Below are 16213 nucleotides of genomic sequence, written 5' to 3'. Positions count from 1 at the left end.
CTTTCTCACAGTGCTTTCATCTCTCTTTAAAATCAGTTGTTTCTTTTGCTATCAAAATTATATGGGTGCAAAAAATGTAAAACAAACCCCATTAAAACAAACAACAACAACAACAAAACCTGGAAAAAGAAACCAGAAAGATTTTCTCTTCCAGACCTCGTGAGTGTGACAATGTATACTTTCTCTCTATATTACCATCTCTTCTGGCATATTTGGAAAACTAATCCTAGTAAACTTCCTCTCTATAGATCTATATCTATCTATATCTATCTATATCTATTTATATCTTTATCTATATAGTAGATGATGGTGGTTCCTGAAAGGTTTATCCTGGGAAGTTACCAGAGCTGATTTGCCAGTTGTTCAGTTATTATAACATTAAAGCATGCAAAGCACTTGGCTTTATTGCTTTGCTTAAAACTAATCATGCTTCTGAATCATTAATTTCTTGGAAAAGTAAAAGTAGAAAATGAAGACAGATCTTGAGGTGTTTTTTTCCTAGATTTATTTTCTGTGGCATTTTGTTTTGTTTTGGTTTGGGGTTTTTTTTTGTTTGGTGGTTTGGTTTTTCTGTTTGTTTGGTTGGTTTTGGTCGTTTTTTTTTTTGTTTTGTTTTGTTTTTTTTATTTTGTGTTGTTGGTTTTTTGGGGGGGCATTTTTGGGTTTTTCTTTTTGGTTTTGGGCTTTGGGGTTTTTTTGCCGAGGGGGGTGGGGTCATTTTGTTTTTATTTTTTCTAGGTTTTTTGGTGGTTTTGGTGCAAGTTTGGGATTTTTTTTAAATCCCTTGTATTGTTTTTTAAGAAAAGGTCTACTGTATTTTACTAAAGCTTGAACAAACAGATGAAGGGATTTGCTGCAATTCAAAAAGACTGTGCAGGATGGATTTCAGTGCAGTCCCCCCTACATAGAGGATTCCTCCCTTTCTATTGCATTCCCCTGGCTGGAGCAACTCCACTTGTATTAAGAATGCAGTGTTGGGTGATCCTGTAGGGATTTTCCCTCTTGGTATCACTGCTGTGTTCAGTTCATCAGGATGGAGTCCTGTGCAGTGTCCTTGGCCATTGGTGTAACCAGGCTGGCAGTGTCTGTATAATTGTTCAAGTCCTTCCCATGGATACCCTGGCTTGTCCTTGGGATTCTGTGAGTTTTGAGCTTGAGTTCAATGAGCAACTGAGCTGACTGCTACAAGACCCTGCTCTCACTGCCAAAATAACATTTATGTAAACACCTATAGGTGACTCAATGTAGGTTTCAGGTTCTTCTGCACCACCAGAGCATCAAAGAGCAGGAGAGACACACAAATCTCCTTTGCCCTTGAGATTGGTGGGGAATGTTTCATTCCTCTGGAAGTTGCTACTCCCTTGCAGCTGGGCCATGAGATCCATTTTTAATCAGTGAAGAGTGGGAGAGTAATTGGTGAAACTGCTGGAGTCAGGAATGGGAAAGGCTTCTCAAGCCTTATCTAAGCATTTAGCTTTTCAAGGTGTGGTTCAATTTTCTCTTCAGTCAGCATTTCTGTGCTGTCTCACAGGTCTAATAGGATGCTGCTGGCCACTGTCTCTGATTTTATGTATGTAATATAAATATAGCATGTTTATGGCTTTATTTCATCCACTGTGACATAGCCATGGGTCATTCTGGGGTGACTGGTTTGTGTAGGGTTGACATGCAAGGACAGCTGAGCACTGGTGCCAGCTGTTGCTAACTCAGTGAGTCCTCTCTCCTCTCCTCTCCTCTCCTCTCCTCTCCTCTCCTCTCCTCTCCTCTCCTCTCCTCTCCTCTCCTCTCCTCTCCTCTCCTCTCCTCTCCTCTCCTCTCCTCTCCTCTCCTCTCCTCTCCTCTCCTCTCCTCTCCTCTCCTCTCCTCTCCTCTCCTCTCCTCTCCTCTCCTCTCCTCTCCTCTCCTCTCCCAGTGCAGGTCTGTATTTCTGTAGAGTTGTGGGGTGCTCTGATTTTTTAGTCTCTTTTACTCTTTGAGTATTGGGGTAGTTGTATAAATTTCACTTTTCAGGTACTGGCCATCCCTAACATATTACTTTTTTTGGGCAATCTCTGTCTTATTTCATTTGCTGACATTCTCTTTGTGTTGCGTTCAATGGTGGTTTTAAGACTTTAATTTAAACTGAAGGCCCTACAATGCCCATTTTAACTTTAGCATCATTTAATCTGTTCCAATTCTGCATGAGAATTGAAGAAGCAGTAAAGAAAGGAGGACAAGAAGAGAACAAAAAGGAGATTTGTGAATTCTATCTTTTTCTCATGGTTTTGTGGATCAATATATTTGAAAGACTTCAGAGAAGCAAGAAGATAGAGAAGCAAGAAGACATGAGAAAAGCCCAAGTGGAAAATGCTTCTAAGGAATTTATTATCTCTGCTGTTTCTTTTTTTTCTTCTTCTTCTTTTGTAGAAGTTACTGCTGAGATGTTTTTCTTCAGCTGAGAACTTACTAAATTTTAGAAGTGGTGTTGTCATCAGACATCTTGTACTTCCTGGATTGAATAATGTTTTTTGGTGTTTTGAGCACAGCCAGATTGTGATGCATTTAAAAACAGCTCAGTTTTTCACAATAGATGTGAAATTGCTGAAGTGAGTACTGGAAACATATGCACCAAGTTTATTAGAAGGATGTGGGGAAATGATAAAATTATCATTTGGATGGGATCACAGTCATCAGTCCCAGCTTATTGCTCTTCTGGGATAGGCACTCTGGGTATGAAAAAGTGTTTTTCTTGCTAGAAATCACAATTATGCCAACACTACCATTGCTGCTGGTTTGTGTTACAAGCTCTGGAAAGGTAGGATAGGAAAACATCACAAAGATGCCAGGATGTAATTTATAAGTAATTTACCAAGAGTTCTGGGGAATGCAGTGTGCACCTTAGGGGACTGCTGGAAAGAAGTGAAATTAAACTTTTAGATTTTTCTAACAGATTTTTTAGAGATTGAAATCTTTCTTAATCTATAGTGAAAGCAGCATGAAGTAGTATTAAAAAAGGGGGATGAAAGCTTGTTACAGAGGAACACTTGGTTATGATTATGGGAAATAATTGAGCCCAGCTTGGAGTCATAAACTTGCAATTCTTTTATGGGGTGTGAGCTGGGCTTGGAGCAGATGGAGAAAGTGGTAGTTTGTGTTTCTCTTTGAGAACATGGGCTATATGTTCTGTTCATCAGCCAGCAAATGGTGCTCAGGCTACACAGGCTTTTTGTTATTCTGCATTGCATCAGCTGGACTTGAGTGGCTTTTTTTTTTAGAGCAAAGGTCTCTTTTTCATATTTATTTGCATGTTATTTTGAAATATTTTCCACATTTTCTATTTATATGAAGTATGGTCGCAGTTAAGATCAGTCTGGTGTTGCAAGATGTGTAAGCATGTGCCAGCACCACTGACAGCATTAAAATGTTCAATTTTGCCAACATCATTTTGTAGAGTTTAAAAAATGAAAATTAGGGGGAAAAAAAATCCAATTTAGGGGAAACTTTTAGGACAATATGGCAGAGAAACATGATCCATGTAGAAATGCAAGCACGATTCATGCTTTACCTTTCTGAGCATGGATGTGAACTTTATTTCTCTTAGCAATGACAAAAACAGAGGGCATTTTGAACGAGGAAATTCTCAGCAATGAGGAAAGGGAAATACTTGGTTTTGCTGATTTGCAGCCAGCAGCCAGTTCAAACAGTAATTGTCACTAAGGGGATACATATTCCTCTCAGCCTTCCTGTTTTGAGCTAAATGAGCTCTTAAATTTCGAGGAGGAAAACATTGTTTTTTCCATTTTCACATGAAAATAAATTAGATAGCATTTACTGGCCCCCACTGCCTTCCCTGTGTTCTGCTGCTGTGTTTGTATATCAGGCTCAAGCTCCTGTAAAAAAGGCAACTGAGGAAATGGTTTGAAATACCAGTTTTTAAAGTATTTTCCCCATGGCACAAAATTTACACCTCTGTAAAATGGATGAATCAGTTTGTGTTTCAAAGCTCTGATGTCTGCACTTGTTTGGTGTGATGGCATCTTCTGTATTTTCTGCCTGGTGACCAAATCTGAACACTCAATTCTATCTCATAGAACAAACCTTCACATCACATCCAGAGAATAAAATATTTTTGTTATGTTTGTGCCTGAGGAGTTGTGGTAAATCACTGGGGGCAGGTTCTTTTATCCTGAGAGATGGAGAACTTAAAAGCAAAAAGCATCAAAAAGAGGGAGCCCAGGCAGGGATGGGGGTTTTTGGGCTGAGATCTGCTGAACTCTGCAGATATAATGGGATTAGGGAAGTGTTTCACTCACATATACCAGTGTTTCTTTGCTCCTTCCTCAAAAATAATTTTATTAAGCTGCCCATTGCTTGGTATCTCTCAGAGTGAGTTTGTGTAGGATTTTTGGAGGGGCGTGGTGTTATCCTTATGCAGCTAAAAAAGTCATAATATGGGATAACTAATTAATGTGGCTTGACAAGTGTACATTTCATGGTTGCTTGGAGGGGATGGAAGGGATTTGTGCTTTCAATCTCCAGAACATAGATGGCCCCAAAGGAACACTTTGAAGCACAGCTTTTTATTATTAGTTTTACAAGATCCTTGCACTGGAATCATTAAGAAGATGTAGTACCTGGTGTAAATGTGAAAGTATCTGCTAGACCATTAGCTGTGGGAGACAGAATGATTTTACTCAAAACACTTAGTGCTTTTTTAACAAATTACTGTGAAAGTCAGTTGTTAAACAGTATTGTTTCATTTTCTAGTAGCTCTGTGTAGAAACATTAGAGTCTTGCTGCTTCCCTTAATAAGGGGAAATGAGCCCTCCTGGTGCAATGGCCCTGCTTGAAAAGGTCATCAGTGACCATTTATCCTTGGTTTCCATCAAAAAGGGGCAGTTTCCATGCTGAAGCCATAGCAATTCTTATCTCATTAAAAAGGGATTTAAATTTTTTCTTTCTGATAACATTAAGTCATTCCTAGCAATCCTTTGGACACTGAAGAATGAGGAATGCTTTTCTGAAATAGAGGGAGCTTGAGGTTCAGACTGCACTGGGGGTGTAGGCAACACTTCCTGGGGTTTTGGCCAAGTAAAGACCGGACAGGGAACTAAATAACTGTTGTCAAATATGCCAGGGGTGACTCTGGATCAGAAAGGAACACTTCTCCCTGTGCATGGGGAGAGAAGGATGACTAGGCTTAGTTTGCAGCAAGGAGAATCCTGGTTTGGTTTGGGAGAGCTGGTTTTCCAATGGAAAGTACTTATGGGAATGGATTGAGAACCAGCACTTGAAATGTGCTTGTGGGGAGAGGCAGAGCTTGTCCCAGGGCAGCTGCTGTCTCAGTGGTGGTGCCATGACCATGGAGAGGGAAGGGAGGGGACAGTGCAGAGGTAAATGTGGTGGTCACATGTGGAAACCCAGGGCACTGGGAATGTTTCCCTGTCTGCTCTGGGGTGCCCTGACCCCCAGGGGAGCACTGACTCTGACCCACATTCATGGAGAAAGTTTCTTAAACTCCAGAATAGACCAGAATCCACTAGGGTGTGAAGTAGATTGTAGAGAGCAGTGTAGGTGCATCACTTAGGTGGGAAATTTAGGGTTTGGGATTTTTAGTATGTTGTGGATGGAAGCAAGATGGAGGGCCAGGGTGTCATCCTGGGCTTCCTCCTCGTGCTTCTTCTTCCTTCTCCATGGGTTTGTTTGGCATTTTGTAATTGGGCAGAAAAGTCCCCATTGCAGCTCTGTGGGATCAATTATTGGGTTAAAAGGGAAATAATCCAGGTGTCAGTTCTTAATTGGATAGTTTAGCTTTAAAAGCCCTTGGAACAAGAGATTGTTGGCCATTTTGTGGTGCTTTTCCAGTGCACTGAGCCTGGTGTGGACAGTGTGCAGAACTCCAGATAAGATCACAATAAACAAGAACCTGGAGACTGAAAAAACCCAGTGCATCTCTCTTTTCTTACACAAGACCACTCCAGGAGGGTCTCCCCCAACAGAGGAGCCCCCTGGGAGGGCCCAGGCAGAGTCCAAGAAGTCGGGGAATCAGCAGCAGGAACCCCAACAGTCACACAAAGCCAGATGGGATGTGCAGAGCTTAAGGCTTTTTACAGCTACATTAAACCAAAAATTCAAGTAACACAGGCACTTTCCCCTGCTAATTCCTCAACTCATTGCTCCATTTGCTTCTCCTCTGTGCTGGGTGAACAGTGAGCCTCAAGGGAGGGGCTGGAGAAGGGGCTTTGTAAACACACTGTGCTGACAGGAGATTTTATGCCAAGGATTATCTGGTTAAAAGCAGCAGGATATTCACTTGCAGAGCTGAAATAGGCCACAGAGATGAGGGTAAGGAGAGTGGGAGGACTAGTCAGAAGGGGAAAGTCTGAGAACAGCTTCACGTTAATTATCATCGTGCTTCACTTGGATATCAGCTCAGAGCCTTGTGTGGAACATAATTAAGTGTCTTGGTAATAATTTGATTGTTTTGGTTGCTAGGTGAAAGAACAATGGTGTCCTCTGTACTGTCTTCTTCCACGTTCTGCAGGGTAGACTTGGGGGAGCCTCTGGTAGCCGAGGATGACAGAGGAACCTGCTGTCACCTCTGCACATATTCTTGGGGCCCTGAAGGCCCAAGGCATCCTTGCATTAATGCATATTTCTGAAAAACCAGAGCTTGCAAGGAGTCTGTGTTGATCAAGGCCTTTTCTGCAGCATTCAAGGCTGGGCTTGTTTTTCTTCCTAATGATATTAAGTCCCAGAAGCAATCATGGGCACGAGGAAGAAGTCATGTTTCTTTGTAGAGGAAAAAGGTGAAAGCTTCAATTCCCCCTAGGAATTAGAAATATAAGACTCTCATTACTCATATGGGGGTTGATTTTTGAAAGAGTTGAGCCTCACAATCCAATGGTGTCCAGAGGAAAGGCTGATGCTCTGTAACTTTAAAAAAAGCTTTTGATTTAACAGAGCATTTACTATGATCTTAGGAAGGTTGGCTTCAATGGTTTGACTGTGCCTTGGATCACACTTACCCCCCTCTCCAGCTGCTCAAGATCCAGCCCACGATGATCAACCCTTTCCTAAAATAAACAGCTCTAAATGCACAGCCTCAGAGCCAAACATCATCATACAGCCTGGCTGATTGGGATGAGCAACAGCCTCGTGCATGTTTGTCTCATTGAAAAGACCACGAGGGGGATTTAGCTGGGTTACAAACAGCTGTGCTGGTGCCTTTTGCTTTGCAGAAAGCAAATTTGGACAGAGCAATCTGCACTGAGCACAGGGGTATGCGCAGCACGGGGAGGGCACGTCACAGAGAAGCTCCAGCTACAGTTTCCAGAAAGTATCAGCCTTCTTTTTATGAATTGGCAGGAGCTGGATGCCATGAATCCATCAGTCATTAGCTGTGGAGGGTTGGGCATTCCGGAGCTCAGGGACAGTCAGCTGGGCTCTCCTGTCCCTCCCAGGACCCAGCACACGTGAATCAAAATAGTTGGGTGATGTCACATCGTGGTGCCAGTGTGCCTGGGACGCTGCTGCCAGGAATTGTCTGTCCAGGGGTGGTTTCCTTTTACAGCCTGCTGGAAGGGTGGTCATGCCCAGCCGCACGTGACGGTTCCCCTCCAGAGGGCTGGTGGCTCCTTCGCTCCGTCAGGAGTTCCTGAACAAGGGAGCTTATCAGGCGGCTCCTGACCTTTTCCACACGAGCTGATCCACTGGGAAATGTTTTGGTCTCCAAGGCTTCTGACAGCTGATGTATAAGAGCTCTGTGGCTGCAAGCTGGGCAGACTTTGAACTTCTCCCCGTGTCCAGGGCAGTCACTGTATGCCGGAATTACGGCTGGAAGCGCCTGGCAGGCAAGGGTCGGCAGCCTGCTGCAGGACAGCTCTCCACAAAGACCACAGCCAGGCACCTCAGAGCTGAGCTGCTGCCCAGCTGGCCTTCTTCTGCAGCCACACTGTCTTTCTGGAGAGTTCTTTTCTCACACCCGGGCTTTTGGTGTGAGCAACGCCTCGCCTTGCCCCTTGTGCTTTCCTCCGACGCCGGGCATGAGCGCCAGCTGCCGCCACGCAAGTGCATGCTGCAGCTCATGAAGCGTTTTGGCAGCTTCAGAGGGAGCAAGAAGAGAAAGGAGCGATGCAAAATCTTGGAAAGGCGCCACTCCGACCCCCAGGGCCTGGCTGGTAAGGAGCCCCTGCTTCCAGCAAGGAGGGACACTGCTCTTTGGGAGAGGGGGATAGTGAATAATTGAGCAGCAGTGTTGTGCTCCCCAGTTTCACCTACTGAATTGTGCATTTGTTGTGTGGAGGTTATTTTGGTGTTGGTTTACACCAGAGATGAAATTCTGAGCTGATACCTGTAACACACATCAGCCATAACCTTTAGGAAAAGAGTGATGGTACAGGAAGTTTTGCAGTAAATCCTATGGCATTCAGAAAGGGCTGCTGCCTGATGTCACTTTAAATGAACAATAATTACTAAGTTAGGCCTAATAATACCTATTGAAACATGAATTTTAAGTAGAGAAAAATTCTTATCAGTCTCATAACTCATGCATTTAAAACCATCTTTCCAATACTGCAGTTATCAGTACAATAGTGTTTGAGTTGCAATTAGGGACCATTCTCTCTTAATCAAAAGCTTTTCCTGGTCACTGAGTATTAGCTCCAATACAGGTGCTGAGGTTATTGTCCATTGCTCTAATCTCCTATTTTTAAAAGATTACTTTGTCCATTGCTCTAATCTGCTATTTTTTAAAAGCATTACTTTTCTCCTGCTATTTCTTTCCTGTATGTAAATAACCAATGAGTATGGAGAAGTTGTACTTATTGGCTAATGTGGTTGCTGGAAGATGGGAAACTAAACTAAAGAAATGGCTATTTTTGGGAAATAGGAATTAAAAAGATAAGACTCTCATTACTCATATAGGGTTTGAGTTTTGAAAGAGCTGAGGTGTGTGTGTCAGAGAGTATCTGTGTGTCACACAGGGATCAGCTGGTCAGAAGCAAAGGGATTTTTCAACAGGATCTGGCTGTTGTCTTAATGCAGAAATACCAATTTTAATGCATTTCCTAATGCTCATGGTAGCTGTTTCTCTGAAGACTATGAGTGTTACTGAGCAATTCTGTTCTGTGACTAAGAGGGTTAAAACTGATGTTACACTGAATCAGCTGGATGAGGCTCTGTTTAGGGAGGCTGATATGTACAAAGGGTAGGCAAGACTTTTTTACTCTCAATTGATCTGGAGTCACTGTGTCAAATCCAGCAGAATGATGGAAGTAGGAGCAGTGTTGGACCAAATGAACAATGTGGAAACATACATGTACATTTAGTGATGGGGAATTACAGCTGGTGGATGGGTGGCTGCCCAGAGGGTTTGGTTTTCTATTTAATGTTTTCCAATTTATTTAGTGGTTGATTGTGTAATTTTTAAGTTGTAATCTTTGCAAACACTTCTCCCTTTGTTCCTGTTGTGTACAGTTAAGTGATTTTAAATCTGAAACTGTTTACTGTGTCCTGTTTGCATTTCCCTAAACCCACCTGAGGGTTTCATTGGGAGTGGTAGGAAGGTCAAGGTGATGTGAATGAGAAATGACCCAGGTCTGTGGAATTTCACAGTGTCAGCAACATGCACAAAGACAGGTCACAGGGTTTATGCAACAAGAAAGGGAATATTTATTTATCCTAAATATATAAATATTATTTATCTTACTATTTATCTTAAAGACATAAAATTTAAAGATTTTATGTCTTTAAAGACATAAAATTCCTTCCCCAATTTCTGATTAAACATCATAAATTCTCATGTAGAATAAATAGAAACATACATGCAATTTGTTGATTGAATTCAATGGCACTCTGGACCACTAATTCACTGTCTAATTGTGGTTTCATCAACAGAGGGGAATAGCCAGTATCTGCAAAAGGATTCACTGCTGGAAACACTAAACATAGTGTTGCATGTCTGCTTCCTCTGAGTCTAACTCTAAACCCTGTCCTCAACTCCCTCCATGGAGAAAATAATTTGTTCTGCACCAAAAAACCTGACGATATGAACTGTACTCTTTGTGACAGAGTTATATTGAAAAATTGGAAGTATAGTGCCAGCAGTGCCAAAATACTTGCTCCTTCTTTTCCTCATTCCTAATTTTCCAGCTTTGTAGCCCACTCCAGTAATAGACAGGCAGAGTTTTCAGCACAGTTTTTATTCCACAGATTTTGCAGATGCCATTCTTGTAACAGCGTGACCAGGTCAGCTCCCTGCACTTCCATCATCAACAGAGAACTACTGAGTCACAAGGGTGGGGAAAATCAAATGGGATTTGTCTGAGTTACTGCCTTCCTTGGATGCCCTGCTGTGGGGTTTGCCTCTGCCATCCCAACAGTCTGGGCTCCTTCCAGGGAACAGGTTAACACATTTGCAAATGCCTTCCCCTCATGCTCCCCACCCCAATGGCCTTAATTAATTGCAGGGAAGTGTGAAAACAAAAGCTTTGCACTATTTGCTACATTTAATCTGTATCTTGTAGCTATTAGGCCTCAAGAAACACTTTCTGAGCAGCTCTCAAGGGAACTGCTGGCACTCAGCAGGTTTTATGACCAGTATTAATGTGTGCAGGAGTGCTGGTAGCAGCCAGGCTTGGTGGCTCCTCAGGGTTAATCACACACCAGCACATCCCATTTGGTTGTCATCTACCATCAGGGGTGACAAATGAATGGCAGCAGCATCCCTGTTGCTAAATGAGCTTGGATTGTATTCAGAAAAGGGGTGGAAAAGGAAACAAGAGGAAAATATCCCTGATATTTACCCAAAAGGGGTAATCTGATACCCAGACCAGTTGAATTTGTAATTTTTTTATTTTTCTTGGCCACTTCCATAAGTGTTTTCAGGAAGAATCCTCCAGTTCTTGTAAATAGGATTGGGCCAGTGCAGCTTCTTGGCTTCCCAGGGCTAGATGCCATCAGGCCACTGCAACTAAAATAATCAAGTAGTACCATTCTTCTGTGTATCAGCTGAGCTAAACCCCTTCCCTCCTCTGCACTGGGCAGAGGTTGCATCCTGGTGGAGAAATGAAGAGTGGCATTGCTAGGATGCTCATCTCTGTAATTCCCTAGGTTTGGAGCCTTACAGTCCTTTTGTTCCAAGTGAACAGCAAGGGGAGACCAGAATGCAGACAGAAGCAGAGAACACACAGAGAGGGAAAGGAGAAAAACATTTATGAACAGGAGAAAATGAGAGCAGGAGTGAAGGCAGAGATCCCAGAGTTTGCTCTGGGAGAGGAGCAGCCAACAGGGAGACCTCGAAGCTTGAGCTGTCCACCAAACAGCAGGGAAGCTGATTTATGCAATAGGATTTTGGCAGGGCTGAGAACAGGGATTACCCAAAATTTCTCCAGCCTCTAGGTCACCACTGCATAGTTTCCTCCTTCCTCTTGCAGCTGCTGTGCAGGGTTCTGGCATTTTCTCCTCCTGGCAGCTCTCACTGCAGCCCGATGTGCTGTAAATGGATAGGCCCTGTGGCATTTCTGAAGGGGAAAGATTTTTGACCTCAGGGAGGCTAATTACTCTGCCCTTTAAAGAACACCATGTATTCCACAAAGGACTGAGTGACATATGCTAAAGGAATAATGTCTAAAGTGGTTTTTCCCTACCCAAGTCATGAGTGCCCAGCAAAGGAACCACTCTGCAGCACATGTGGTTTCTCTGAGGCTGCACCAGGGCTGCCTTGTGCTGGGCATTTAGCCTCAAAACACTCGTTTTGGCATCTTTTATCTGCATGGAAATGCCCAGGAGCTTCTCTTCTTTGCCCATGCTGCTCCTCTTGGGGTTTGTTACTTTAATCAGGTGGTTTTTAAGCATCAGATGCCAAAGCTGAGTCCCAACGAATCAGGTCCAAGCAAAACCTTGGTGCTGCCCCTCAGCCCCTGTCCTGTCCCACCTCAAGAGCACTCTTGAGGATAATTTCCCTGGAAGGTGTTATTATTTGGTGCATATTAGGACTAAATTAGGAGTGAGCCTTCTGGATGTCTCAGACCCCAAAAAACAAAAGTGCAAAAATGTTTCAGTCCCCCATGAATCAGGCAGTCCCAGAGTTGTTCCATAACCTGCTGAGTGCACCTTTTATCTCATGGCTCTGTAACCACCATGGAATGGAATGGAATGGAATGGAATGGAATGGAATGGAATGGAAGGCTGCTGAGGCTCTAGAGTGCATCTGGGAGGTGCTGTGGGGTGTCCTTAAATGCTCAGCCTAAAGGGAAATGTCTTCCCTTCCCAGTCAAAAACTCAAGGGGCTTCTTCTGCCTCTTGTCATGGTCCTTCCCAGACCCCAGGGGTTGGGTGTGAGTGTGGATTGTGTGTTGAGCAGAGAAATTATGTTCTTCCTTCCCAATAATGGGGATGTAGTGACTGCATCCATGATCACCACGTGCAGGTAATGGGCCATGGGAGGTGACCAGGTCTCACAGCTGTCCATGGGCAGGGACTTACACCAAACCAAAGAATTGGTGCTTCACAGCTTCTTGAAGTGCAGATGAAAACCCAGGGGATAGATAATTCAGCCTGGCTTTCATCACCATGCATTGGGACAAGCCTGAGAACAGGGGTAGAAAACATGGGAGACATGCAGAGAGGAAACATGAAGCACAGAAAACATGATGGAGTAGCAATTGCAAAAAGGCAACACGATGGAGTAGCAATTGCAAAAAGGAAACACGATGGAGTAGCAATTGCTAAAAGGAAACAAGACTTTATCTCCTTCTCTTCCAGCCTGGAGAGCTGCAGCTCACCCAGTGCTTCACCTCAAAGTGGGTGGTGCTGCCTGTGGGAGGATCAGAGATATTTATTTTTCTCATTCTGGTGGGATGTTTTTGTTATGAGGCAGTGGGGGAGAAATCATAGTGAAAAAATTTCTGTAGAAATAAATGAGAGTGAAGGATTTTCTGCATGTTCCAGTGCTGCCATAAATGAACTGAAAGAGCAAAATCCTGTTGCTCCAGTAAAGTAGCTTAAAACCACCAGCACCAGACACAGGGCATGAGAAACTGAGACAGCTTTGGTTTGTTAATGATTTTCTCTACTGGTTTTCATGCTCTGTTGAGCTGACAGTGATTTTAGAAGATGTGCAGCCCCAGCTGATCAGTACTGATTAATCTTGTACTACAGAGAGCACCAAGACCTGGAAGCTGTGAAATTTCTATAGTTGGTTGTTGGAAAGGAGAAAAGCAGTGACAAGCCTGATTAAATGTCTGCGGCTTTTTAATTTGCCATTTTCTGCTTCCTTATAGTCACTAACCGGGTGCTCTCTGGCACATCCTGGCTTTGTGCACAGCTTTGAGGCATTCTGATTGGGGAGGGAAATGACTCTGGCCATGAAGCAGTAGAAACAGCAAGGTGTTTTCAAGCAGGCACCTTGAATTCAGGTTGTAATAAACCCCATAAGACCTCCACTGCTTTGATGGAAACTGGAATGGAGGTGGATTGAGCAGAGTGCAGCATCCTGCCTCTGCAGCCCTTTGCAGGCTTAAAGAAGATGTAGACTCTGCCCTCATGATGAGTTGTCCAAGAATGCAAATTCTCTGAGTAATTTATTTTCAAAGAAGTTATTTTTGCCTGAAGGGCAGGTTAGACATGTAAAAATACAGTGTGTTCTCGAGGCACAAATTTCCAGCTCAGTGCTGCAAATGAATCTGCCCACTGACTCTTCTTCCCAGTTCTGCTCCAGGCAGCTCTGTGTGCCTCATCACAAAATTTGGTCCAAAATATCTGTATTACTATAAATGACTGGATTACTCAGCACTGACGTGCCGTTGTCAACAACGTGGTGAGAGAGAGCAGCAGGGCCAAGCCTCCCTTTTGATGGGCTGCTTTACAAACTGGGCAGGTTTTTGGGCAGGGACATCCATCTGGGAGGAGCCCATGTAGTTCTGGTCCTTGTTGCTATTTGTGGGGGCAGGTGTTTGTCTCCCAGACACAACAACGGCAGAAAAACTTCATTTTTAACTGTCTGAAGGACACTTTCCTGTAATTCTGCAATTGTTCATATAGTGTTATTTGAAAAGTGGGATAGATGTTATTGCTGAGAGAAAGAAATTAAAAGCAAGTCTTGGGACTGAATCTGGGCAAAGATGTTAAATGCAAGTATGGAGAGGAGTTCACTGAAGTGGAAAAGGAGAAACTGAGGCAGAAGGAAGCTGGATACTGACTGTGAGTGAAAGAGGGTGCAGACCCTGCCCTTTTTCTGACAGCAAGTAATATTTATGGATTTATCATATTTCCTTTTTCCATCCTCTGCTTCTGTTATCTTCAGGTAACAAGTCATTTCTGATAGGTATGTAAGGCCAGAACACTATCTCTGTTACTTCTGATATAAATATCTGATTCATTTTTGAGTCTGAAATAAAATAATGTAGATAAGACTTTCATATGTGGCACCTCAGTTTAATGAGCAGAGCCTGGAGTGCCTTCCTGATGGATGCTGGAGGGTCACAGCCTACACACTAAAAATCACTGGAACTGCTGATTTCCATGCATCCTCTCTCACCCTTATTACACCAGCTGGGAGTAGCACAGAGATAATTTTTTCCCAACTTTCCCTTTACTTTCCAAGGGTTCTCACTTCAAAGGAATATCTGCATGAGAAGCTGTTATCCTAGACTGACTTTCTGCTTATTTGAATGTGCTAAGCTAGACCACAATTTATTTATACTCCCATGCAACTATATTACAAATCCTCTTGTCAGATTTTAAAAGCAAATTTCAAGCCCAGGTCTGTTTTTACAGCCTAAAATTGCACCTGCCAGTAGCATTTAGGCAGGTGGGTACTTTAGTTTAATTAGAAATCAATGTTTTTTGGACTATTGACTCCTTGCTCAAAGTTTGAGTGAATTGCCCAAGAGTACAATTTCAAAGATGTTGTTAAAGCAGTTTGTTTGTCAGGTTTAGTGGATCAGCAAATCCCAGGAATTACCAAGATTCAGCTGTTTTCTACTTTCACCTCTATTTTTGTCCAACCTAAAAGCAGTTCAAGGACTTAAAAGTGCTCATAATGGTGAGATTGAAGGCCTTGAAATTGTTTCAGCCATTTGATTGTCATTCCAGAGTCACACTGACATGTGAAGGCTTTGCTCTGGGGAGATGAAGGGCTGCTCTGTGAGATATCAGGGTGCAGCTGGCAGGCTTGGCTCAGCTGAATTCTCCCTGCTGGAAAGGTCACACAGCCTCACTTGGTGGAAGGACAGAGCCCAGTGCTTGCACCAGGGAGTTCCCATTCTGTCCTTCTTCTGCTTCTCCTTTGGTAAAGTTGGGGCAATTTAGCTGGAGGAGGAGTGATGGAATTAGCTGGCATTAATTAATAGCATCCTGTTGTTTGTTTAGATTTTTTCCCAGTCCTTGGAAAACAGCTGCTTCCCAGTGCTCTGTTCCCTGTGGGGCAACAAGGACCCTTTTGACACACTCAGAGCTACAGTCACTGGATTGTTTCACAGATCCTGCCCATCTGGGCCCTGGTTTTATTTCAGTCAGAGCAGGAATCATGATAGTGAACTCAGGGACAATCCTGCCTTTCCTGGAGGAACAGATGATTTGTGACATTTTCACTCCTTGTGTAGAGTATAATTAGGGATAATAAACAAGAGCAGGGCAATAAATCAATTTAGGAAATACAGATCAGGCAGAAATGAGATGGCAAGTCAAACCAAGACATGAGGGAGATGGAAAGCTTGCAATGGAAGGGGTCTTGCAGGAGTGACTACAAAAGCTGGGTGGGTGTTGGGAGGTGAGGGTTGCACCAGTCTCCTTGAGAGGAGGACTGAGCTGAAAGGATGAGAAGCTGGAGTAATGTTGGCATTTCCCAAGGGATCTAATTGCATTACTGAATTTATAATATCCAGGGATTAGGGGACTGGTAATGTTCACCAGGGACCTGGGGACGTGCTGGGTCCTGACTCCCAGTGACTCAGCCACCCCAGGACTTGGGGTTGTGGTGGATAAAATCTGGAAAATGATCCAGAAATGTGCTGGCACTGCCAGCAGGTGAGCCACACACTGGGCTACATCAGGACCAATCCAGTCTAGGGGGTTATGATCCCACTCCACCTTGGCCTGCTGGGCTGCACCTGGAACAAGGCGCCCAATTTCTGGTTCCCCCCAACAGAAGGACAGAAGGAGGCTGGGAAACTGAAGAGAGTTTTCCTGAAGAGCTGTCAAAATGTTTTGTGACCTACAGCAAATGTTTTTT

The 16213-nt window shown here is 43.5% G+C and overlaps 1 protein-coding gene across 5 annotated transcripts in view; it reads left to right on the top strand.

Moving 5' to 3' along the window:
- PRKAG2 (protein kinase AMP-activated non-catalytic subunit gamma 2) overlaps nucleotides 1-16213 on the top strand; it is a 217303-nt gene that overhangs the window by 97268 nt on the left and 103822 nt on the right. Inside the window, exon 1 of one of the 5 annotated variants that reach the window (XM_071428547.1) lies at nucleotides 7344-8159. The exons of the other annotated variants lie outside the window; for them this stretch is intronic. Coding sequence (XP_071284648.1) covers nucleotides 7730-8159 — 430 coding nt within the window. The 5' untranslated portion in view covers nucleotides 7344-7729. Of the gene's footprint in view, nucleotides 1-7343; nucleotides 8160-16213 lie in introns of those variants that run through there. 5 annotated transcript variants of the gene reach the window in all.

The sequence above is a fragment of the Agelaius tricolor genome, unplaced genomic scaffold (genome assembly GCF_023055355.1).
Source record: "Agelaius tricolor isolate 1412-34295 unplaced genomic scaffold, bAgeTri1.0.p SCAF_6, whole genome shotgun sequence".
Classification (NCBI taxonomy): domain Eukaryota; kingdom Metazoa; phylum Chordata; class Aves; order Passeriformes; family Icteridae; genus Agelaius; species Agelaius tricolor.
The sequence above is the reverse complement of the archived record's forward strand: the minus strand, read 5'-3'. Positions and strand labels throughout refer to the sequence as shown.